General features: G+C 45.3%; 1 protein-coding gene across 1 annotated transcript; it reads left to right on the top strand.

Moving 5' to 3' along the window:
• The first annotated feature begins 462 nt into the window (after positions 1–462).
• Positions 463–13,753, top strand: LOC146573818 (dysbindin). Its single transcript, XM_085273241.1, has 4 exons — positions 463–726; positions 12,608–12,760; positions 12,851–12,994; positions 13,069–13,753. Exons 1-4 carry the CDS (start codon positions 684–686, stop codon positions 13,323–13,325), a joined length of 597 nt encoding a protein of 198 aa, XP_085129367.1. The 5' UTR covers positions 463–683; the 3' UTR covers positions 13,326–13,753.
• The last annotated feature ends 12,826 nt before the right edge of the window (positions 13,754–26,579 follow it).

Here is a 26,579-nt window from a genome sequence, read left to right as displayed (position 1 = left end):
AACTATAATTATTATTATCATCACCATTCTTCTTTTTATTATTATCATCCTCATAATTATCATCATTATTAAGTTTAAAAAGTATTACTGATAGAGAACAAAATATTCTTTCTAAAGCGTTGAATTTGTCCATAAAAACAGTTATTAAGGAACTTTTTGTAACTCTCCCTCTGACTCTTAAGGTGAAGCAGTCAGGTTTAAATAAATAAATAAAATAAAATAAAAGCGCGACAGGGAACAAGAGGCAGACAGGGAGGAGGCGAGGGGGAGGGAGGGGGTGTAAGAGGACCAAAAATAACAAAAGGCATGAGCCTGTCTCTCCTCGGTATTTTCCACTCCGTTACATAAAAATCCCTCCTTCCCGCTTCTCAATAAGCCTCCTCGCTCTCTCCGTCTCTGCCAGCTCCTCCTTCCGCCCTGTCATTGGTCAGCTGGTCGTCCTAACAAAGCCGCTGTCTTGATCTCGTCCAAGTGGTTCTCAGAGTCCACTGGGGGAGGAAGGAGGAAGTGAGCGGCAGGGTGGCAGCAGTCCCGCATCAGTCACTTCGGAGCAGTCTGAGTGAGAACTGAAGAGGTGGGAGATGCTCCCCTGGCTCTGTGCTGAACTGTCACAAGGCTGACCAGCCACCGCATACCCGTCATCCTCAGCGCCTCAACCTGTTTCTGACAACTTTCCAGTTAACATGAGCTCCTCGTCAGCCAACCTGCACAACAAACGCCTACCCTGTAAGTGCTTTTATTATTTATTCTCTTATTCTTTGCAGAACATCAGCTTTCAGGTCAGGTGGTAATATTTTGACCAGAGGTTTGCTCCAGTAACACGTTTTTTTTTATTTTTAGATACAAAAATGCAGGGCATGAGAGAAAAAAGGGTTCCTCTCCATATTTGGTAGGCTTGCTTGTCTCTTGTGCTTTTCCCAGATTTGTTGGTTATGTGATGTGCCGCCAGGTCTTTAAAAGTCCATCTTTTAATCTAGATTTGTAAATAAGAAATTAAAGTATCATCATAAATTGATTTCGAGCTCTCTTACCATTGTGTGTGTGTGTGTGTGTGTGTGTGTGTGTGTGTGTGTGTGTGTGTGTGTGTCAGATATAATAGGAAAGCTTGTGGGATAGGTCTGGCTATGGGTTAAGTATCTGCTGTTGTGATGCTGTCCGAAGTGACTTGTCCAAGTGCTGTGCCAGCCAAAAATCAGTCAGGAATGTTGAATCATCACCCTGAGTAATGGTCCACTAATACCAAAAGAATAGGTCGCACTCTCTATGCACAAGAACAGGGATGCATTCCCACACACAAACACACACACACACACACACACTGAGGCAGCCTTGGATTGGGGCCACCACACAGCCCCGGACAAAGATCTCTTATTTCTAATGGGATTGCGCCTGCAGATCTCATCAGAGTTGACTCACTGCCACAGAGTCTGCAGCTTGTTTCACGGACACACCAACCCAGATAGGATCCGAAATTGAATTAGTCCCAAAGAGATCAGTGATTTCACGAGGCTAAAAAGGATCAGGGCCGTAACTCCAGAGAAAGACGTCTCCCATCTGTTGCTCTGACCCGGCACCGCTTTATCACATTCTGATTTTTCTTTTTCTTTTTTTTTTGTGGGTTGTGCTGTGAAGTGAGGGATTGACCAGCTGTTGAGAGCATGCTGCAGACAGAAATGTGGAGGCTGAAAAAGGAAATTGTTTCTATACTCCATGTTTCATAGCTCGGTCCCCTTGGGCACGACCCAGATAAGATGGAGGAGGTTGATGCTCTTTAATAAGCAAATTAGAGGCGTAAAAACGAAATCCTTATCATGTACTGTGTGTTTCATTAATTGTTTACTCTCTGAGGGATTCAAACAGTACGCACACCTGTCTCTGCTTTGCTGCCCTGCTATCTAATGGAGCTTAGCATCTAAGCTAGAAGGGAAAGTGGCACTACACTGAACAACCTCTATTATGCAGAAAATTGTTGACAGCTACAATTAAATGTTTACGTATGAGAGCACTGTTGAATATCACGTATATGGCTGGGGATGCTAACCTGCCTAGAGTGATGGAATTGAGATTGGGACATGTTTACACATCTCTGTGATAGCGTTTCATAATGACCAGCTGGTGAGTCTATAGGGAAATGCTCTCTGTCTATTCCAGAGTAGTAGCAGAACTCACTGACACACTTTATAGCCGTGGCCCTAGAATCACCTTATTTCACACTTCAGAATCTATGTCCACATAAATGGGTTTAATAATAACTTTCTGCTGGCTGCTCTCGTAGGTCACTGGGACCAAACTGACTTGAGTTTGGTTTAATTATTGCTTAAGTCTGGATCGCACTGATAAATCGAGGCTAATGCACCAATAAGAGCGTTTCCTTTTTTCAAGATTCAGACGCTACAAAGCGAGGCACTCGTAATACCGTGTTATTATTCTCAAATAAGACTCATTGCTCACTAATGTGAGAAGAGCTCTCATGTTGCGAATACACTGATTATTCTGCTGCAAACAATGCTTCTTGGCATGTCGGTGCTTTAGGCTAATTGAATGTTTTTGAGTGTTAGCGCGTGATTATACAAAACACGGATGTCTGAACGGTTCCCATTAATTTAGCGTAAGCCCCGTAGCCCTGAGGATACAGACCAGCGCCGTTAATTAGTTCTCCAACACATCCATCTCCTTACTTTTCAGCTCAACAGCATTTTGTGTATCCCTCCAGGGTTCAGAGCCACTCACACAACAACAGCAACAGTTTGTCACTGAGAGAAAACAAATTCACACCAAAAGAAAATTAAAGTGGATCTGATGGCCTTTTATGGTATGAGATGGTTCTCAGAAAATATCACACAGAGAAGGTGACATTCACATCACTGCTTTGGTTCAGCCCCCAGGCCCACTGGTTAGATTAGCCAAGCTAGTTATTAGTAGTTATCAGCCCACATTCTTACATATCCATATATAAAGCTGATGTACAACTATAGAAAACATTACAGCATCAGATTATTCAGTATACAGTGCTAATTGCTTTTGGCACACTTGATCCTTTGTGCACCTTTTTGCTAGCGAGAGGCATCCTGATGTCATCCTGAGGACATTAGTTAAAAAACAAAGGGGGTGTTTTCGGTCAGCAACAAAGACTGAGCTTTCCTTAAGATGGCATGATGATACAGCTTATCTAACGAAGTTTGTTGTCGACCAGTGATTTTTTTCCGGCCGGTCTGACACTCCTGTTCAGTTTGTTCCTGTTTGCCAAACCAGACTGGTTACCATACCAGACTGAGAGATTGAACACAAAACTGAGTTTGAATTTCCCTAATGGTTTACTGTGTAATGGCCATGTTTTTGTAGTTTCCTGACATTCTATTGACTGTTTAATCCACAAATTAAGAACCACAGCATAAAATAAATGAATCGCTCAGTCCTTATCCTTGCTTTAAACACTGACTGTTTGCTAACTGCGCTGCCTCAAATGACAACATTTGCTACTGGATGTCAGCTAAGATTTTAGCATCTGAAGAATGAGATGTTTCCTCCGATAGGTGGTGGATTCCAAATTGCTGCTTTTCTTTTCTATTCACAAGGGGCCGATGGAGCCACATGTTTTGATTTGGCAGCTTTTTACACCAGATGGTGTTTCCGATGCAAACCCCCCCCCCGGGGATTTGTACCTCCTCCTGGTCTCAAACACGGGATCTTTCACGTGTTAAGTGTGTGTTAATCACTAAAATATGGTGGTGGACTCCAAATACAGAGCAAAAACACTGTGAATATTGGACTTAGTCATTGATATATAAAAAGACAAGGCACAATAGGACGACACCTCTGTGACGTGTTTCTCCCATTCCACCAAACCACAAAATTGCCATCAGACAGCGTCAGTTCTAACGATTATTTTTCCTTTTTGGAATATGCTCTGTAAAATCCCAGCCGTTTTTGAAGCAGTCAGACAAGCCCATCTCGTATATCTCGTAACCATATTCAAAGTAGCTTGAATCATCTTTTCTTCCCAGTCTGTTGCTTAAACTTGAGCAGATCCTCCTGACCATGTCCGTACGCCTAAATGCTTTGACTTTCTGTCATGTGATTTGCTGATTAATTATTGGCATTAGTGAGCATCAGTATAGCTGTCAGTGTTGGTGTTCGGCCTCATGCCAAAGATAATCAGAGCGGTGCTGACAGTAAGGACAACAGAAGACCTCAAGTGTGATATCGCTTTCAGCTCTTCAAGTGCCATTTCTTAAATAATACTATGTAACGACAGATGAGACCTATTTAAAAAATATTTGGCTCCCAACATGCGCCCTCAGTCAGTGTCAGTGGTTCTGGACGGCAGTGGTTTTCAGGCTATCACTTCTGTGAGATGAGTGTCTGGTTCTTCCCATGTCCTGGGTAAGATTTCCCAAAGCTGGTGGGAGATGTCACCCACGGCTTGGTTGAAGTGCAGTAGACCAGGAAATCTCTCCAAAGCTGTTTCCTTTCCAGGCTCCAGATAAAGGAGCCAAAAGTCTACATGATGTAAATCAGCACTTGCGTGAATGCCTTTTGTGCAGCTTTTGTCTGCAAAGGGTTAAAGCTTAAATACTAAAATAGTGAGAAAACTTGCATGAATTCTTTAACAAGTGTGCAAAAAAGGCAATGATTGGATCCGTACAGCAGTTGGTGCTCAGTACATCAAGATAACGCCGCACTGACTTTTTTCATAGTTTATACAGAAACTGCAGGCCACCCTGTCTGAGTCTCAACAAACAGACGAGCCGTGCCTGAGAGACTGTTTGGTTTAACCAAACATTCTTACAATTCTCCCGGCTGAGATGAAAATTGCTTCAAACCTTCCTCACAAAAATGAGGAGAGGCGGTGAGACTTTACAAGAAGAAAAGAGAGTAGTGTTAAGGTGACTGAAAGAAGAAGCGTCGCTCAATGTTTTAATAAAGACAGAAAAAGAGTTCAGGATGACGATGATGATGTACCCAAAATATTTCAGAGCGTGCCTACAGATTTAATTATCAGATTTTTAAAAAGTGTCTGTTTTCTGAGCTCAGCTATGTTGCCGTGCCCTGATTCAGGCTGTTGACAGTCACTCTACATACACTTTGCCTCTAACAAGCGGAACAAACTCATTAATACTGTTTACTTCAGTGTAAGACCGTGTAATTTGCCGCTGCACTCAACAGAGATTTGTGCATTATTGACTGGTTGGGTTAAGTAATTGAACACTGTGTTGTTCATCAAGAGTGATTTTGAATAAGAGGATTTGTAAATGTTCTGGGTACATCAGTACTTTGTCATCCGCTGAAGCCCATTGTGTCGATCAGAACTCGCGGCAGTCTGCTGGTGGACGTATGGAGGGCAGTGGGTCAGGGCACTGACCTACAAACAGTCCTATTGTGGGTTTACAAAAAAGGGGAAGGAAGGAGAGGGTTAACACTGATGTCATTGTTGGTGGATGGTGCTGGACACTGTTTTGTCCTGGGATGAAGACACACTCATGCACCCAGCAGACATGCAAACACACATCAACAACACTTATAAATAATTCACTGCTCTTGCATCTGGAGTCTAATAAATGTCACTTTCTTGTAGGAGGAAAAAGAAAACCGTGTGAAAAACCCAAAATAATTTGAGAGGTAAAGCAGACACTGCACAGCCTCCGTGTTGTTGTTCTCCATTTTGGTTGTTGTTCCACTTCAGTTCAAGGCACTTTTGGAAGGAAAGTGCAATGTTTTCATAAACCGCAGCGATTCACACTTTGCTGGGACCACCAGTATGCTCTGATCAGGATAAGAAGAAGCACAACGAGATGTTTTTAATGTTAGTTGTATACTTGTGTTGTAATTTCAGACTGCTTCACTGCTCTCACTGTTAGGGTAAATCTACCTGTAGCCAGCCACTGAGTCACCATTAATTACCACAGACACTGATCCACTAATGACCAGCTCTGCACTGTGAACAACCCACTGATGCTGTTAAGATTACTGCTCTGTCGGAAGAGACTATCAGTAAAAATAACAACTAATGAGCCCAGCTATTACTTCCTGTGTCTCTTCATCTCTACAAACCGAACTCTTGCTTTAACTTACTTTTATCTACCCCTTTCCATCATATAACACATTTTTCTTTAGATAGCCCACTTCTCAGTTTTAGCCTTTCAGCCTCCCTGACCTTTTCTCCCTCTCGCTTTCTGCCTTCTTTATGTGTTTACATCCTTTGCTTCTGCTCCCTCGCTCTTTCTCTCTTGTCGCAGTCGGGAACCGGTCCATGTGAAATAAAATCTCTCTCCTCTGATAAGCTAAAGTGTGTCTGGGTGGAAAAGGCAGCCAGTCTTTAAGTGTTGCCTCAGACCAAACAAGTGTTACCTCACATCTGTCCCACGGTTTAGAAGTACATGGTCGTCACCCCTCTCGTTTGTAGATAAACTACAATTGCACAGTGTGTTTGAGGGAGGCAGAAACGGAGCCAAGAGCTGTTATTTGAATTCTTTTGCTTTTCTACTGCAGTCTGCTACTTTCATTTAAGGAGCCAGAGGGCTGAGGGTAGGTACCACCGCTAGAGCCATTTAAATGGCAATATTACAAGCTGTTTGTAAAAGGAAAACGCTTCTCAGAAAAAAAGCCTCGGCTTGGCTGAATGGAATCAATCCAAGTGTTTGGCAAACTGCTCTATAATCAAAGCAGAAGAGGAAAATGTGGTTCTCTCCTGCTTTCTGTTTAGCTGCTGTTTACTGAAAAGTTGTAGCTCGTGCTGCTCCTACAACTGGATTGTTTCGGGAGGCCTGTTTCCTCTGCTCTGCTCTGCTCTGACCTTCCCCTGCCTGTGAGCTCACATTTTCATTTAGAACAGTGATGGGCTAATGGCAGCCTCCAGGCGACAGCGAACCCTCCTATCCCTTCATTTAGCCTCCAGATCAATGTGTTGCCTCTACTATTTGTGCAGTAAACTGCCATTACAAAGTCCTGTCCTTGAGAACATCACAGGGGAACGAGGCACGTGGCATGCAGATGCTAAATAGATACAAAGATTGACCCGATTTTCTTTTTTCTTTATGCATTTATGCACTCGCATAGTGCCCTGTTTTGTTCAGTTTGTCGAGTAGAACAAAGTAGAGCATACTCTGGATGTGTTTTGTTGAGTCTGCTTCATTAGGATATTATAACACATTTTTTTCCTCGGAAGTCTAAAAAAACTTTATGCAGGTACTTGAGTCCTTACAGTTGCATCTTTTTTTCCTAGCTTTCTGATGACAGTTTTTCATTGGCTTTATAAGATGAATTAGCCTAATTTCTAAAGTGATTTCCTGTAAGTGGAATCATGTCTAAGGAGTACAGGCCCGCCCCATTCTCTTACATTGCTGCTTTTGTCTGAATTTGAATGGACTCTTTCTCCCACTGCCGCCTGAGCGGAGGATCTGAGTTTGTGTTTATGTGGGAAGCCAGAGCAGTACACGGACATGTCCAGCACGCTCCCTCTTTCTTCATCCTTCTGTCTGTTCCAGTCATTCTGCATGCCCAGCTGGTCTTGAGCCCTGGTCTATGACCTTTTCTTCCTCAAGTCCCAGGGCACTGACAGGAAGGAAGGAGGGGGGTGACTGGAAGGACAGAGGGGAGAGACATGAGGAGAGAAACAGAAAGAATGGTATACTGGACAACGATGGAGAAAGGAAAACTGAACCGAATTCTTAAAGTAATAGTATCACTTCCAAGAAGAGAAAAAAAAAAAAAAGTAATAGTATGGCTTAAAGAAAGAAATTGAGATAGAACAGGATTTTAAAAAAGCCATACAGTAAGATAGGAGGAAGGAGCAAAGAAGAGATCAAAATAGGCAGAAAAAAATCAGAAATGCCACCGAAGGATGAGAAAAGGAAATAAATGACAGTTTAATGCATGTTGCCTCATTCAGCAGCAGGAACTTCAAACATATTGTGGTACAGAGGGAGAAGTAATTAATTGATCCCGTACTGAATTTGTACGTTTCTTCATCATTTGGATCATTTGGAAATTGAAGGAATCTAAAATCACCATCAAGCATACTTGGTCTGGCGATCTATGCAAGATCTTACCACACAGGGTGATCATATTCATGAGGAAGGTGGTGGATCAAAACTACAGGAGGAGCTTGTTAATGATCTCGACTTGCTGTGTTTGCATGAAGAGAAATGCAGAGTAGAGGTGGGAACATTATGCTCTGGGGCTGTTTTTCTAATAAGGGTACAAGACAACTTCATTGTATTGAGGGGCCGATGGATGCAGCCACCTGCTATAAAATCTTGGATGAGAAGCTCTTTCTCTCAGCTAGAACACTGAAGATGGGTCTTTCAGCATGACAGTGATCCACCAAGCCAACAATTGCTAAAGACGAATCACATTAAAGTCATGTAGTGGTCTAGCCAGTCTTCAAACCTCAGTCCTGTAGAGAATCTGTGGAGGGAGCTGAAGCTTTCTTTCAGTTTCTGCAGCCAAGAAACTGAAAGAATTTGGAGAGTTTCTATAAAGGGTGTGGCTCTAATACATATTTCACTCGATGACATGCAAATTAATTTATAGCTGTTATATAATGTGTTTTGGTTTGTTTCTCTTTTTCCCCCCTAAATGTTTATGTTGATATTCTGTCTCTCTCCATTAAAATAAAACTACCATAAAAATTAGAGAACAAATAATTATTTCCTCCCGCATATGAAACTAAATACTTTGGCTTGTGAATGAATTGATGAATTAGACTTGATATGTAACCTGGACACCATGGCCATGGTTTTCTTTCGAGGATTTCCCTGTGTGAGTATTTGCAGAGGTCACTAGGTCATCTGCGGCTACCGAAGCCCACTGATCAAGGTTACCCAGCAGGAAAAAGAACCAGGAGGAGTGAAGCAAAATCAATGTGGGGATATACATCTGTAGCTAACCTTTAGCTCTCCGTGTGCCTCAGCCTTTAAGTAGAAACAATCAATGCTGTGATCAATCAGTGCTTAACAGAGTAGGAAAAAAACCTCCAGGATAGGCAGTTTGCTTAAACCTGTTGCCTGTCATGGAAAGTGAAATTTTGTCCCAGCCTCCAAAGATGCTGTTTATTTTCTGTAAGCTCTCATTATCGTTCAGCCAGCACAAATCAAGTGTTTCATCCCACATGATGTCCTCAGCCGGTCACATTAAATAAGGGTCTCTTTTTACACACACACATATCAGACAAGCAGTGCCTAATTGTGACAGACATCTTGCTTCGTCAGCTCAGCTCCCTTTGCTTTCCTTAAGGCTCTGAGGACAAAGGCATTCCTGATTGTGCAACAGTGCAGTGCGAAGAGAGCATCACAGACCCACGACCTCAAACGTCTCTATGAAGACAGAAATGCTGGAAAGGCAAAACGCTGCAAGAGTGACTGATGCGCCGATGTGAAAAAAAAAAGTTTTGAAAGCTTCAGGAAAGAGGTGTCGTGTCTGTACCAGCTGTACTAACTATAATAATAAAAATAATGCCCATACATTCTTTTTCACCTGTCCAATTCAGGGTTGCGGATCACCAGAATGATCATTATTGTTTACTGGCCCTGGATGAACTTTCCAAAGTCATTGGGTTCTCCTTCTCACGTCAGGCTCTTGGTCAGTGGGGTTTTGGATGTTTGAACAAATTCTCACCTTCTGAAAAACATTAATAAGGCATAAAAATGTAACTGATCTCTTGATGTAAAAGTAAAAATAAGATGAATGCTTGTTCCAAACACCTGTGCTAATGTTGTTAGCTTTCTGTTGCCAGTTTGTTTAGAAATTTTTTCAGGCTGTGGAGAGTCCTTTCTTTATTTCTGGGTTCTGTGTCTACACCCACACACCGTAGGTGCTGTCAGCATCACTCTGCGGTTTGAATGGTCTTCTTCCTGTTTTCCAAAGCTGTCTGCCTGTCTGATCCCAAAGCCAAGCCCGGCCACTGTACCCAGGAGGGACTCTATCAAAGAGGGCCAGAGATGAGCTGCAGTGACAGGCTCGTGTCGTTCCGCCACCACAGATGTGACTCATGGGGGGCACTGCGCTGAGACAGCACTCCAAAGAAGGCAACCTGTTGCTGCTTTTAGGCTTGTGCTGCAGTTTGGGGATTTAAAGTGATTATGCAACAAGTCTTTATAGTTCATAATGAGGACATTTTTGGCAAAGATAGTCTCCTCACATTGCCAGAGAAAGATTTTTTTTTTAATTTTTTTTTTTTTTTACCCCTTTTCCTGGTAAACATCCTGAGAACATTGTCTTTCTGTTCTCCATCACTTGCCTGTGTAATTATAGAGCTGCTGTGACTGCTGATCTCAACAAAGACCAGCTAATCTTCACATTACTTCCAGTTTGGACATGGCTTGAAAGCCTCATCCAATTAGCTCAATCCCCTGCCTGCAAGTTGTAAGAGCTCCTCAAAATTCAGACACTGCTCTAATGATTACAACATACTACTGTATGCACGCTGAGAGTAAGTGATGACACGTAGAACACATGCTTTCATCTTTTCTCTCTGAGTCTAGTAGGAGGAAAAGGAGTAACAATCTCATAAGTATCTGTGGCCAGGTGAAATGTTCCCTTCAGTCTTCTGTTGGCTCCAAATGCATATTTAGCATCCAAACATGTGACCGGTGTCCATCGTCTCATCCAGCTCTTTCCTGGTGTTTAGAAATGCTAAATGACTTTCATCTTAATTGCCTCTGCATTTTTTTTGTTTTGTTTTGTTTGTAGAATATCTGACTAGTGTTGTTGAATAATGGGGGTTTCCAATACCGGTTCTAAGTGAATAGCGCACTGCGCATCCACACAGTAAAAAATGTCTAACACAGCACCAGGTCTCCACCCCTGGAGTCAAGCTGCTTGGATGTGACGTCTGCTCAGCTACACAGTAAAAGCTTACAAGGAATCACGAATCCAGAGTCTTTACTAAGCATCGAACATTTTTGGTCTGTTTTTCTGTTACAGTATATAGTGTATATAGTATAGTATATAGTGATCGATTACTTAGACACAACCAAGATATCTACACGCCTCTACACGCTCATTTCAGCTTTTTTTTTTTTTTTTTTTTGTCTAATATATTTTTTCCTTCGAAGTCATGCGTTCTGATACTTACACTATTCCTTCCTTTCTTTCTTCCTTGTTTCCTTCCTTCCTTCCTTCCTTCCTTCCAGGGTTTTCGCCCCTCCTCCTCCTGACAGCTTTAGATATATTACATACTAAAAACTCTATATATAGAGAGATATAGATCTTTATACAGAAATAGATAGCTATAGTAGCAATCACTTTAACATTACATCAGGTTGGTGGGCTATGATGATAAACTGAAGCTACTTAAGGGCTTCTGCTTACATTTGACTAGTAAATATCAAGTTAATAAAGTTGATAAAGGATTTCAAATGTTCCACAGCTTGCTTCTAAACTTAGTTTGATCAAAGAGTAGGGCTGCCACTTTGATTTTTTTTTTCTTTATAACAGAAACTGATAAAATGATATGAATCACTGCTTTAAACAGAATCTAGTTTGCTGTACTTTTAGATTTTCATTTGGCTGTAATATACGATTCATCTAAAAGAACATAAATAAAGTTTCTGCTAAAGTAGATACAGTTAGCATGCTAAAAATGGTATATAAAAAGCACATCTTTATTCAAATGAGACATGTTTGAGTATTGGACTTTGGCTCAGAGTATGTTGACTGTTTGATCCCAGGCCTCTCCACATGTATAGCAGCTCTGCCACCTTTTAGTGACTGTGTGAAGCACAAAGCTTAAACCGGTGTTGTTCTTGCACCATTAACTTAAAACAGAACTACAGACATTATACAGATTCTATATGGGAGATCTATTTTGCATCATTCTTTCCTTATGAACAACATTCATACTAGTTTCACATTCTTAATTTCTTCATTTTCATGAATAAATCTTAGAATTAAGGTGTGTAATCTGAGACATAAAATCTTAAACAGGAGGTAATGAAAAATTCTGCTAATTTCTTCCCTTTCCAATCAGCACAGATTAATTGTATAGTTTTTTATTGTATAGTTACTTTCATTGGGGTTTCTTGTACCTTTGTAACAGATAATCTAACTATTGAAAGTTGAAAGACAGAAATCCTTCTGCTTCACAGTTCACGTGTGGATTAATGTCTCCACCTACTGGCTACCAACATTGACCCCTGAGTACATGTATAATGGCTCTCAAGCTAAACAATCCTTAGCTTGAGATGGTCTTACTGACCACCACATGCACCATCAGAGTGAAAGAACTAGTTTGTGAACTCCACCCTGCTGTGGTGGAGGCCTCAACTGGCCCAGCCTCCAAATGACAGGTGGCTGTAGCTCAGGAGGTGGAGCTGGTCTACTAATTGGAAGGTTGGTGGTTTGAGTCTGCATGCCAAATATCTTTGGGCAAGATGCTAACCACAAGTTGCTCTCTGATTCATCCATTGAAGTATGAATGTGTATGAATGTTAGATAGAAAGCACTTCTGCAAAGAAATAGTGTTTGTATCATTGTATGAATGGGCGTGTTGTATAAAGTGCTTTGAATGCTCTGGGAGAGTAGAAAAGCGCTCTATAAATCCAGGGATGCGGTGAAAACTTCAGCTGAGCTGGTGTCTGAGTTCCTCTTCTTCTCTTGTGATTGCCAGCGGAGAGCGAGCGCAGTCAGCGGCTCCCAGATGTGGACGCAGCACAGCAGCTCAAGCTGAGAGAGAGACAGCGTTTCTTTGAGGAGGTCTTCCAGCACGATGTGGACGTCTACCTTTCCTCGGCACACCTTTGTATCAAAGATTACAGAAGACGTGAGTTGAACTGTTGGTGTTTATGCATGAAAATGTGCCATATAAATGCACAATAGTATTTTCATACTGTTGTTTCTCTTCTTACTGCAGCTCCTATTGGCAGCATCTCTTCTATGGAGGTGAATGTGGACTTGTTGGATCAAATGGAGCTGATTGACATCTCTGACCAGGAGGGTTTGGATGTCTTTTTCAGTTCCGTAGGAGAAGAAGGAATGCTGACTTCCCCGCTGCCAGGTAAAGAACAGAACCTTAATAAATGCACAGCGGCACAGCTGCATCGCTAACAGTGTTTTTCTCTGACGTCCTAGGAAATAACAACCACAATGAGGAAGCAATCAGTAATGGACTGTTTCGACATGTCCTTGAAAGTCTTGACGCCAAGTCCCGCATGTCCTCCACATCTTCAAATTCTTCCTCTGACAGCCAGACCATGAATGTCAACGGGGAAGACACTCCTGTTGTTGGGTCAGACAGCGAGGAAACGCACACCAATACAGTCAAGCGCAGAGCCATGTCCGCAAAGACAGAGGAGGGGAAAAGTCCGAATTCAGCTTCGTCTTCATAGATTACACCCTCTCCTTAGTAGATCTCTGCCTGCAACACAGATGTTAACACCTGAGTGAAGAGCGGACTTTGACTTGAGTTATTGAAACAGACGTTTGGGTCTTTCTTCCATATAACTATCTTTGATCACTATTTACAACCTTCCTGTTTGATCAGTTAAGCTTAGGGTTGTTGGGACTATTAACTGTAAAGATGGAGACTTTTCTTTTTAACCTCACAGATGGCTGATTAAATTTGTACAGTATTAACACAAAGCAGGGAAGTAAAGCAATAACTGAAACAAAAATATTTGGATAAAGTATGACCTGTGTTCATTTGGTAATGTTTTTTAAAGTTCTGGTATTGAAGTCAAAACTTTGTCCTCTCACAACAAATTAAAAGTTTTAACAATAAAGGAAGAGAGAAAAAAACCTTTTGTGTGCTTGTAACTAAGTATCAAACAGTGCTTCCGTCTGGTTGTTTCGCTTCCTGGGCCTAACATTTTGTGCAAAAGTCTCGAGCCACCACTCATATTCTTTTTTTTGTTGTTCTTTGGTTTATTCATTTATTTTTTTTCACCCATTTTCAGTCCAGTCCTTGTAATAGAACATTTTCAGAGGAATGTTGTGCCTACAAATAACAGACAACTCAGCAGAGAACCAATTTTAAAACACATCTTTAGACACTTTGTTTCTATGAAAAATGTCCTATGAAAAATGCCAAACTTAATAGTTTTACAGACATAAAATTTTATTTTGACATTCCCAAATTTTGTATGTCTTGAAATGGTGTGCAATGTGTTCGTTACAAAAAACAGACAACTGGAGGAAAAATGAAGTGGCAGGCCTAAAACTCTATCTACAGCTGATGAACAGTATCAAAAGGTTGTCCTGAAGAAATATGGGGAAAAAAATCCAGCAGTGGCCTGATACATCTACTGTTCACCAGTGCCCCATCAGACCTGGTCTCAGTGGAGGCGTGCCTCTGGGTCATTGTTCTGTGGAGCACATACATTTGTGAAAGCATTCCTTTCAAGCAATATGATGACAAAACCTGTTGCGCTGTCATTGTATTTCACAGCATCCACTCATGAGGAATTCAGAAGGGAAAATCTCTCCAATACAGGAAACTCTGGGAACCAGGTTGCATATGCATAAGCTGGAATCCTCTGATATTCATTGAGTATGACAGCACCCACCAGGAAGAACACCAGATCTTTTTACCCAAAATCTACTTTTAGTTTACAAGAGTAAGCTTTTTCTATATTATTATAAGGAAATCTTTTGTGAGATTTGCAAGAAATCTTCTGCCGCTCACACAAAGTCTTAAAACCCACATGGAGTCAGTTAGGTGCACTGGTATAATCTTTACATGCATCAGACAGTGCTCAAAGTAAGGATATCAACCAAAGAGGAAATATATCTACTCATTTGTAAAATGTTCAGTATTCCTGACATATTAAGAAAAGGGTCTTGTAATTGATTAATTAAACATTCAGCGTTCCTCTCTGGTCTGGGTCATTAGACCAGAGTGAGGCACTGAGTCAAAGGTTTTCTTGTAGTCAATCCAGGCGGTGCACAGGTTGGTCAGTCTGGTCTTCTAATCAAAGTCAAGTGCTGAGCCATGTCCCCAAATACAGAGGGAGGGGAAAAGTCAGAATTCAGCTTTGTCTCTTTCCTCAGTAGATCTCTGTCTGCAACACAGATGTAAACACCTGAGTGAGGCGTGGACTGTGAGAGCGAAGAGTGAGAGTTACTGGGGCTCTCTTCCATATAGTTTTTTGATTCGACCTCACAGGTGGGTGATTAAATTGTATACAGTATTAACACAGTATATAACAAAAACAACAACAACAAACCGAGCACTCGGAGAATGCAACTCCCCTGAAAGATGTCGTATACTCAAACTTTGATGTTTATGATGTTTTTTAATACAACATGCTGATGTCAGCCTGCTTTTATTATTATAATATGATGACAGTCTGTTATTATTGTGACATCGTAGGACATCATATTGAAAAAAAAAAAAAATGATGAAATCTTTTTTTCCAAGGTCAACTTGGACCTCGGGTGCTAACAATAAGATAAGATACCTTTATTAGTCCCACAAGGGGAAATTTGAAGGTCACAATGGCAATCAAGGTCTAGTATGTTGTTGTGTAGTTTGAAGACAATCTGTAGAAAATTGAGGGTAAGTTGTTATTGAAATATATATTTGGTGTGACCTTGACCTTAATCTGATTTCACCTAAATTAAATCAGCTCGAGATGTTATTGGTATCTACCCCCCCCAAAAAAGGAAAGAAAAAAAGCTCTCTTGAGTAGGCAATCACAATAAAGCGGTTCATTTTAATTTGCAGATTCAAGTTGCTCTTCATACTGTAGCGGGTCAGGGCTGTTCAGGGTTCTGTTTGTACAGTTATGTTTTGTTTATGTTGCCATAGCGTCGGGTGACGCCCTCTCGCTGCGACGGTGTGTCCTTCCGGGGTCAGAGGGCGCCCTGTGTGTTGTTGTTGCCGCGCTGAGCAGTTATCTAGCGGCAGTGTTTTCTACAAATGTTAATAAACGGCTGTGCTCCCTGGCTAGCTCACGGGAAGCAAGACCAAACGATACCTCCGTCTCCTCCTTGTCTGAGCTCGCCACATTGGTGTCAGAAGTAGGATAGCTCACCCTCGCCGTAATGGAGAGAGACATTCAGAGGCTGGAGCAAGCCGTCGAGGAGAACATTCCCCACTTGGGAAACTGGCGATGGAAGAGAGAGGATGTGAGCGGCCATGTAAGTCCCCTGACGGGTCCCGATGGCGCGAGCGCACCGCGGCGGTGGCCCGTCCCGACAGATGCTAGGGCAATGCTTCATGGGCTACCTCTGTCGACCCACACGCCGAGCCCCCAACGGCAAGCAGTTATGCCTACCACGCCAGTTAAGGTACCGAAATACAACGGGCTAACCCCGTTAGAGCCCTACTTCTCACAAGTGCGACTAGCCGCCAGACATAGTGGCTGGAGCGAAGAGGAGACTGCTACACACCTAGCGCTAGCATTAGAGGGAGATGCACTGCAGATGCTCCTTGACCTAGCCCCGGCAGAGCAGCATGAGCTCCAGGCCCTCACCGCGGCACTCGAGAGGCGATTTGGGCAGCGGCACTCCAGTGATCAGAGCAGAGAGCAGCTAACCAACCGGAGCCGTCGACCGGGGGAGAGCCTGGGCACCTTTGCAGCAGACGTGTTGCTGTATGCTCGTCGTGGCTACCCGGAGTTTCCAGCAGCAGCCCGTGAGGAGCTTAGCCTGCATGCTTTTCTGCGAGGACTTTTCCCAGAGCGACTACGCCAACACGTCCGCCTGGCCATGCCTCAGACCCTCCGTGAGGCGCTCCTTGAGGCTGAAAGGGCCGGGCCGGTGCTCACCTCAGGACCTAACCAGCAGGTGCCCCCCGAAACTACCCCCAAATCAGAGCCGCAGACTGCGACGGGGAGGGGGAGGTCGCTGAGATGTCCCAGCTGCAACCCTCGGTGCCCCTGAGGTGTCCTCGTCGACCGACCGACCGCTGCTACCGGTGTGATGAGCCAGGCCACGTGACGCGTGACTGCCCAGCACCAGCCCCGAAGACAGGAACTACGCAGCCTCAGGGAAACGAGGAGGGAGCGGTGTAGCGAGGGGACCACCACTCCAGCTTCCTGCCCCCCTCCAAGGACGATGCACAGTGGTGGGCCGAGTTGGGCACCTCAAGGGACTCTACCTGAGCTGCTGTGTTGAGGACCAGCCATGCCAGGCCCTGGTGGACACGGGGTCTACCATTTCCCTGATACGACCTGGCGTGCTCCCTGAAACATCTGGGCCACTGGTAAAGGTTTGGTTGCCCACAGACACCCAGCTGATAACAGTGACGGGGGAGAAAACTGTTATGCGGGGGAAGAAACCGTCGCCGACATTCAAGACCAGTGCATCATTGGCCTGGATCTGCTGAGCCGCTCGGGGGCCTGCGTTGACACCGCGAAGCTGGCTATCACTCTTGGCGCAGAGACTTTTGCCCTCCAGCGCGGCCAAAAGCAGGGAGCGGGGACCAGACGAGACAGGCGTCGGGCAGCTGCCGCTCAGCAGATTTCGGATGCCGGTGTCTCTGGGTCATCTCCACTCGCCTCAGCCTCAGCCTCTCAGCCCGACAAACCTCCCTCGACCGAGACCATCGAGTCTGTTGATGACCTTTGGCAGCGCAGCAGCGTAGGCCTCAACGTCGACCAGCGCCAGCGGTTGAGGTGCCTCCTGGACGAGAATGTGGACATCTTTGCCGCCAGTGACAAAGACTGTAGGCAGACGAGTCTGGTCCAGCACACCATCGACACCGGCTCTGCTCAGCCCATCCGTCTGCTCCCACACCGGCTGCCCCTCTCAAAACGGCAGGTAGCGGAAGAGAAGATCCGTGAGATGGCTGCGGCTGGGGTGATTGAGCCGTCCAATAGCCCATGGGCGGCACCCGTGGTTCTGGTGGGGAAGAAGGATGGCAGCCCGAGGTTCTGCGTGGACTTTCGCCGTCTCAATGTAGTCACCAAGAAGGACTCGTACCCGCTGCCGCGGATCGACGAGGCCCTAGATTACGTTACCGGCTCCAGTTGGTTCAGCTCCCTCGCCCTACGCAGCGCTTACTGGCAGGTGGAGCTAGCCCCCGACGCAAGGCCTAAGACTGCATTCACCATTGGACAGGGGCTGTGGCAGTTCAGGGTCATGCCATTTGGGCTCTGCAATGCGCCAGCGACGTTTGAGAGGCTGATGGAGAGGGTGCTCGTGGATATCCCTTGTAGCCACTGCGTTGTGTACCTGGATGACCTGTTGGTGCACGGTGGCGACTTCGACAGTGCACTGTCTCACCTGAGCGAGGTCTTGAGTGCCATCCGACGAGCTGGGCTGCGGCTCAACCCCGCGAAATGCCGGCTGTTGGCGAGAGAGACCACGTTCTTGGGCCATGTGATCAGCGCTCGAGGTGTCGCCACTGACCCCGCAAAAGTGGCTGCGGTCCGGGACTGGCCGACTCCCTCGAACGTCCAAGAACTGCGGAGCTTCCTGGGCCTAGCCTCCTACTATCGTCGGTTCATCAAGGGGTTTGCGACAATGGCCAGCCCCCTCCCACCGCCTGACTGACAAGGGATAGCTGTTTGGCTGGGGGGAGGCCTGTGCTGCGGCTTTTGCACAGCTGAAGGAGGCCCTCACCAGAGCCCCAGTCCTAGTCTACCCCGACGCCCGGCAACCTTTCATTGTGGACACTGATGCTAGCAATGTAGGAGTCGGGGCGGTCCTTTCCCAGCAGGACGAGGCTGGAGAACGGGTGGTGGCGTACTTCAGTCGTGCCTTGGGGCGAGCCGAAAGGAACTACTGCGTGACCCGGCGGGAGCTGCTCGCCGTAGTGCTAGCGGTGCGGCACTTCCAGCCATATCTGCATGGCTGCCGGTTCCTCCTGCGCACTGACCATGCATCTCTGACTTGGCTCCTGAACTTCAAACACCCAGAAGGGCAGTTGGCCCGCTGGCTGGAGGTCCTTCAGGGCTATGACTTCGAGATCCAGCATCGGGCAGGTCGACAGCATGGCAACGCTGATGCCCTCTCCAGACGGCCCTGCGTAGCCGTCGAGTGCCGCTACTGCCTGCGACAGGAGGAGCGGGCCCAGGAGGTGCTGGGGGTGGCTACTGCTCAGGCCACAGCCGGCGGAGGGGGGTGGCTCCCATTGACAACGCAGCAGCTGAAGCGGGAGCAGGAGGCCGACGCGACGTTGGTTCAGGTGGGGGCCTGGCTGGAGGCGGCGCAACGCCCCGCCTGGATGGGGGTGTCGGGACAGGAGCCCGAGGTGAAGGCCTACTGCTCCCAGCACAACAATCTGGAGACCCACGACGGCCTCCTGTACCGGAGATGGCGGGCCCCCGGTCAGGGCAGAGATCTCCTGCAGCTGTTGGTGCCTCGGTTGCTGCGGTCACAGGTGCTTGAGCTGGTCCACGGCTCGTGGGGGCAGGACACTGTGGGAACGCCAAAACTCTCCGCCGCCTCAGGGGACGGTTCTACTGGCCTGGCTGTCGACGGGATGTGAAACTTCATGTGCACTGCTGTGACACCTGCACGGCACAGAAGGGCCCAACTCAACGCTCCACTGCCCCCCCTTCAGCAGTACCTGGTGGGGGCCCCAATGGAAAGAGTGGGAGTGGACGTCCTAGGGCCTTTCCCCGTCACAGAGTCAGGGAACCGGTATGTGTTGGTGGCTATGGACTATTTCACGAAGTGGCCAGAGGCCTACGCGGTGCCGGACCAGAACGCAACGACGACGGCCAAGAAGCTGGTGGAGGAGATGTTCGCCTGTTTTGGAGTCCCGTCTGAGCTCCACAGTGACCAGGGGCGTAACTTCGAATCGAAGGTCTTCGGGGAGATCTGCCGGCGACTGGGGGTGGAGAAGACGAGAACCACACCGCTCCACCCACAAAGCGATGGCTTGGTTGAGCGCTTCAACCGCACGCTGGCCACCCAGCTCGCCATTCTCACCAGCCGCCACCAGCGGGACTGGGACCGACATCTGCCCCTGGTCCTTTGGTCGTATCGGACTGCGGTGCAGGAGTCCAGCCAGTGCACACCTGCCGCTCTGATGTTTGGACGGGAGCTCCGGACGCCTGTGGATCTGGTGTTCGGGTCCCCCCCCGAGCCGGAGATTGATGGTGGGCCAGAGATGGACTACTACAGGAGGCTGAGGGAGCGGCTGCAGGTGGATCATGACTACACCCGCCGGGCCCAGGCCAGCGCCGGAGTATGACAGAAAAGAGCCTACGACATCAAGTGCCGAGGGGGGGTTTTCATGCCTGGCGACAAGGTTTGAGTGTACTGCCCGGTTCACAAGAGAGGAGTGTCCCCCAAACTCTGCAGTCACTGGCAAGGGCCGGCGGAGGTCGTGGAGCGGCTAACAGACGTGGTGTACCGTATCCGCATGCCGGGCCCGGGGCGCATGGTGGTGTTGCACCGGGACCGGCTCTCACCATACCGACCACTCGCTCCGGCAGACGCCGGGGCAGGGGATGATGGTGGCACCCCATGTTCTGACCCGAGTGACTTTTCCCCCGCCGGTCGTGACCGGCCGGTGCGCCAAAAGAAGGCACCTTGACATTTGCAGGACTTTGTGTGGGGTAATGGGGTCGTCGGGGACGACTGACCCCTTAGGTGGGGGCTATGTAGCGGGTCAGGGCTGTTCAGGGTTCTGTTTGTACAGTTATGTTTTGTTTATGTTGCCATAGCGACGGGTGACGCCCTCTCGCTGTGACGGTGTGTCCTTCTGGGGTCAGAGGGCGCCCTGTGTGTTGTTGTTGTTGTTGCCGCGCTGAGCAGTTATCTAGCGGCAGTGTTTTCTGCAAACGTTAATAAACGGCTGTGCTCCCTGGCTAGCTCACGGGAAGCAAGACCAAACAATACCTCCGTCTCCTCCTTGTCTGAGCTCGCCACAATACTTTTGGCCACCAGATGCCACCAAAGAGCACTGTGTTTACAAGCTTTGAATAACGAAGCCTTTTTCAGTACAGGTTTCTGGACTGGTAATCTGCTGTCCTGGGCATTAGTCCGGTGGGCTGATGCACTTTCGGGCTAATGGGTGAATTAATGGGCCGGTGCATAACAGCCCATTCATTTTCATTGTCGACACTGTGTTGTCCAATCACATCTCTTCACAGCCGGGACTTCCGCTACCTTCACTGTACTGAGTAACCCAATGTCTGTCAGCTATCCCTGAAGCGGGGGCGGGATGATACTAAACTGCAGTTCCCTATAAGAGTTCAGTGTCTGTGTCTTGCACCACCAAACTGAAGTTGTGAGAATTGTTTCAGAATTGGCCGCAGACAAGTTTGGACTTCTGTTGCTGTGCCAAGGACTGAGTGTTTTGTTTCTGAACCAGCCAGTGTTCTCGATGTTTGTTTGGAATATGACTTTGAAATTCAAATACTGACAAGAAAATGTTTGAACTGAATAAGTTCAGTTCAGTTGTGTTTCCTTGACAGCATGCCTGAATGTTGTGCCTGTTGCTTCTGGGCAAGTTATGACGTCCAATAGTTTTGTTTCAAAGGAAGACAAAGTCAAAGTTTTTGTTTCTAACCTATGTTTTTGTAGAAAATTAGAGTATTGGGGATTGACTGCTCCTGATATGGCACTGTCTGCAGTCACAGATAATGTAAAGAGTATTCAGAGATGGTCTTTCCCTTTTCATGGAAATTGCCTCCTTGACTCCCCACCCAAACCAGCATTCCTTCCTGTCCAGGATGTGTTCATCCTCATCACTGAAAGAGTGTCCAGTGGCCTGCATAGATGTTAATAGACTTCAGAGTCCTGGCCTGACGAGTTAGCTCTTCTGTGTTGTGCCATCCACTTAGCCAGAGGTTGTTTGGTTTCCTCAATGTATACATCATGGCAATCCTCCTGCCACTCAAGAGCATGCACTACATTACTCTGTTTGTGTCGGGTGACCTTGGGGTGGACCAATTTTTGGCACAGCATGTTTTGGGGTTTAAAAGCCACAGAGACGTGGTGTTTAGAAGAAATCCATCTCAGCTGTTCCGATACTCCTGACACATACAGGATCACTAAGAGTTTTTGCTTAGGCAGCAGTTGTCCTTCTCTCCTGGATTGGCTGGAGCTTTCTTTGGGCACCTTCCCAGCTCTCACAAAAGTCCAACTGGGATAACCACATTTACTCAGGGCCCTCCTGATGTGATGTTCTTCTGCTTACCTGGCCACTGTTTCTGTGGGGATGGTGTTTGCTTTGTGTTGTAGCATCCTGATTACGCCCAGTTTATGTTCCAGTGGATGATAAGAGTCAAACCATAATTACTGATCCGTACGGTACACATCAACTTTTAATTGTCCCCCATTGCTGATGGAAATCTTACAATCTAAGAAGGCTTACCTGCCACTTTTCTTATCTTCCCTGGTGAATTTGATGTCTTGGTCTACTGAGTTAATGTGATTAATGATCAAATCTCAGGCACGAAATTTGATTTTTGACCAGGTTTCATCCACATACTTGAACCAATGACTTGGTGGTGTTCCAGGCTAGGATAACAAAGTCCTCCTTTCCACTTCTTCCATGCACAAGTTGGCTACAATGTTTTGGGATTTACTTACCTGGATGATTGAGCATGCATCAAGACAGCAATGTGAAGAACTTTCTCCCTTTGACTGAAACCTTGTCTGGGGCCTATCCGGAGACTGAGCTGGCAGTCTCCGCCAACTCTGGGCCTCTGAAGGCTTCCACTCCTGCTTTAGCTGGGGGCTGGCAACCAGAACTTCTCCATCACCATCACTGGTCTCGCTCCCAGTCATACCATGTCTCCACTGCTGGTCACATGGCTGGCGTCCTGAACAGTTTAGTCTCTGCCACTGGTCAATCTTCCCCGGCCCTAGGGTTAAGCCCTGTCTGCCACATGGGCTTGACTTTTTGTCTGCCACGTGGAGTTGAAGAAACAGACATGGGAACAGGACGGACTCAGGAGACAAAACACACTAACACAACGAAGACACACAGAGGGCGAGGGAGCGACACACACTGAGATGAAGACAAAGGCACAAAGGAAACCTAATGGACAAGAGAACAAGAGAACCAGAAATTACAACTAAACTCAGAACATAAGGAAAAACATGAGCATAGAAGTCCAGTGTCTTTCCTGTTTTATTTTGACAGTCCCTCATCCTGTGTTCAGTTTCGCTTCCCTCATCTTGATATGTCTATTCATTCTATCTATGTTCCCATGTGTCTCTACTTTCCTTAATCCCCCTCATGTGTATTTATGGTGTCAGTTTCCCTTTGTCTCTTGTCAGTTTGTCTGCTTTTCTCGTTTCACTTTGCAGGTTTCATGTTCAGGTCTGCTTTTGGGTCCTCACCACAAATGGCACACAATCTTCCTGTGACACCGACATGTCAGCTGTCAGGGCTGCAGCTACTTTGGCTACTTTGACCATGAGCCACTCCTAATAGCAAAAGTGTAGCTTTTAATTATCAGATTAGTTCTTAGTTGCACTGCATCCCTTAAGTAATAGGAAAAGAAATTCAACAAAGATCTAAAACAGGACCTGACAGAAGCATCTGCCTCTTGTTTTCTTCTGTTTACCGACGCCTCATCAAAATAGTCTAAATGGAAGAGTGTCTGTCACGAAGCCATTCTTAAGAAAGGGAAACGGTTAGAAAAGGAGGAGTGCCAGATTACACAAGAACCAGACTGTAAGCATAAAAAGCACACACAACAACAAAAACATTATAATCCAGAAACACTTCCTACATTGAAATAAACATCATCACGTCAGCACAGATTGCTATATGTTTCGCCATTACCTGCGAAAACCAGGGCCTTTCAAAGGTGGTAGTATTGAAAGTCGTGTTTGGCTTTGTGACTTTCTGTGTAGTTCCTGGGATACTTAGAACTTTGATTGCTGTTTTGACAATAATTTATTTTCATGCACATGCTGTTTTTCTTTTTGCACAGTAATAACTATTTTTGTATTTACTGCAGTTTTTAAAAATGTGTGTATCTCAAAAATGAAATTATGAAGATACCACAACTTTTTTGCATTTACAGTTTTGAGGCATACACCTCTGAAATTTCTGCAAAAAAACTTGTAAAAAAATGTTTTCAATTTCTTTGTAGATTATTGTACTTTTTAGCAGTTTGTGTAGTTACTATGTACTGTACTTAATGGGGATATAGCAGCTTGAAATGCTTCTAAAAAAATGGCACTACAGCAGAGGTGGTGTTAAAGAGGAGGAGGTTCAGAGGAAGCAGGAACTTGTTACCATCATAGGTAAATCCAGTCAGAATGAGAATTGCTTACAGGTTTCTCATTTTATTCAAATAATCAGTATTGAAGACACACTTGGTAAATGGCCTGTATTTGTATAGCGCTTTACTAGTCCCTAAGGACCCCAAAGCACTTTACACATTCAGTCATCCACCCATTCACACACTGGTGATGGCAAGCTGCATTGTAGCCACAGCCACCCTGGGGCACACTGACAGAGGCGAGGCTGCCGGACACTGGCGCCACCAGGCTCTCTGACCACCACCAGTAGGCAACGGGTGAAGTGTCTTGCCCAAGGACACAACGACCGAGACTGTCCGAGCCAGGGCTCGAACCGGCAACCTTCCGATTAGAAGGCGAACTCCCAACTCTTGAGCCACATGGACTAACTCTGAAAAAAAACAAAGTATGATTTAAGTCACTCATTAACTTAAAATGATAAGCGAACTCAGGAGACCCCCCCCCCCCCCTCCCCAAAAAAAAAAAAAAAAAAAACTCACCTCAGCATGTGGGAGTGAAGAAAGAGTGAGCTGTAGGTGGGTGCAGTCATTATACAACGTGTGACATTGAAATTGTGATCTTATTTTATCATTATGTTAATATATCACAAGGTTTAGTTAGCTTTGCACAAAAATAGACCCTACTTTATATTTTCTTACTCTTACTCTTTTCCTGGAGTATTTTTTAAAAGTAGTATTTGTACTTCTTAAGTACAGAATGTCTGTACTTTTGCCAACTCTGCAATACAGCATGCAAAAATGTAAAGATAAGTTCTCGTGGACTTGTTCTATGTTGGGCTTAAAGTGTGGAGGCTCTGTCATTCAGCCAATGGTGTTGAGGATCTTGATTTTGCTATATCATGAAATACCATCTGGAGAGTGTCTAATTGGCAGCAGCTTCATTTTCCAAGATGGCAGTGATCCCATACCTCTACCTAAACATTACTGAAGCAGTTTGGGATCATCTTGACAAAAAACAGCCAACAGCAGGAAGTGCTTTGAATATCCTTGAAGAAGCCTGGAGAACTATTCCTGAGCAATATTCAGAAGTCGTTGTAAACTTATTGTTGTTGTATTTCCATTTTGCACATGTTAAAATAAATCCCTAGACCTAGTTTCCATTTTATATACAAAACAAAGGGCTAGCTCTGGAATTTTGCACAGTATTTACTCTATATATAGTTGGATTTAGCATAAGCTGTGAAGGCAGTCCAAAAAGTCCTCAAGTCTGCATGATCTCTAATGGTAAACAGGAGATAAATAAAAGTCAGATAAAACTGTTGGAGACAATAACTCAACCATCTACTTTCAAGTTTTCACTATTTATTTTTGTGTGGCTACTTTGTGATTCAGAAGTGATTGCATGTCAGCATGCAAAGTGATTAGTTTCACAGTTGGATGCACCCTCGGTCGTCATGGTTTAAAAAAACAAACAAAAATGGCAACCGTTAAATTGCTCAACTTTGTTTTTTTCAAAAGGAGTTCATAAACACATGAACAGTCTGAGGAGAAGTTTCCTTTAAAAGCAGCAAAGACATCGCCAATCATTTCTGCTTTCTGCAGCACTTACAATTTATATTTGATACAGCACTGCTAATTTTTTATGGTTACTTTTGATTCAGAAGTGATAGCATACCAGCACGCTATGCATACAGAGTGATCTCACAGTTGAACGCACTCCTGCGTATCATGCTTTAAAAAAACAAAGATGACAACGGTAAAATTCCCGAACTCCATTTTTCAAAACAGCACTTTATGAACCAGTGTACAGTCTGAGGAGGAGAAGTTTGCCTCGAAAGAACTTTAATGCAGAAAGCAACAACATCATCAATCACTGCTGCTTTGTGCAGCAAACCCCTTTCTGCCAGAGAGACATCTGTATGTATTAACCCTCATGTTGTGTTCATCTCATGTAAAGAATTTTGTGTTCCTGATCAAAAATGAGTTTTTTTATGTCCCTGAGACCTGCAATCATCTCCAGAACCACAAACTTGACTTGATTCAGTAGAAGCCTACATGTTCCAGGCATAACTTGTCCTGGGATCACATTGTTGCCCATATGTTTATGCCATATTCACAGTGCTTTCTAGGCATGTACTATTTGAAAGGGCAGCATTCCCTACAAGCCACCAGATGCACATCCACTGTGACGTTTGGACGTGGGATATACATGAGTGGCGGGCAATTTGTTCTGTTGACGACGTCCTGTTCCTTTATCATGGTTGTCAAAGCGAATCACCTGCAACAACATGTAAAATTTCTGGAGTGAGACAGTGACCTGGAAAATTTCCGACCAGACTCTGGTCTGGAAACTACCAGCAGAATCATTGATTATTGTCTTTGTGGACAAAGTTGTTGAATCTTAGTCTGATCAACTACATTTGTTTAAGGAGGTGAAGCTTTGAAATCGAAACTTGTGTAACTTGTGGTTTCAAATTGTGTCCAGAACAAAACATGAGGGCAAAAAGCGGGTTCCCTGGA

This window comes from Mchenga conophoros, linkage group LG5 (genome assembly GCF_057382185.1).
Source record: "Mchenga conophoros isolate Kocher_MC1m ecotype Shallow Benthic linkage group LG5, M_conophoros_male_GT1.1, whole genome shotgun sequence".
NCBI classification, from domain to species: Eukaryota; Metazoa; Chordata; class Actinopteri; order Cichliformes; family Cichlidae; genus Mchenga; species Mchenga conophoros.
The sequence above is the reverse complement of the archived record's forward strand: the minus strand, read 5'-3'. Positions and strand labels throughout refer to the sequence as shown.

Excerpts from the sequence above, each read along its gene's own strand:
- LOC146573818 (XM_085273241.1), top strand. The coding sequence starts at position 684 with ATGAGCTCCTCGTCAGCCAACCTGCACAACAAACGCCTACCCT. Across the intron at positions 727-12,607 it reads GCACAACAAACGCCTACCCT|CGGAGAGCGAGCGCAGTCAG; the intron begins GTAAGTGCTTTT and ends TGTGATTGCCAG. Across the intron at positions 12,995-13,068 it reads GCTGACTTCCCCGCTGCCAG|GAAATAACAACCACAATGAG; the intron begins GTAAAGAACAGA and ends CTGACGTCCTAG.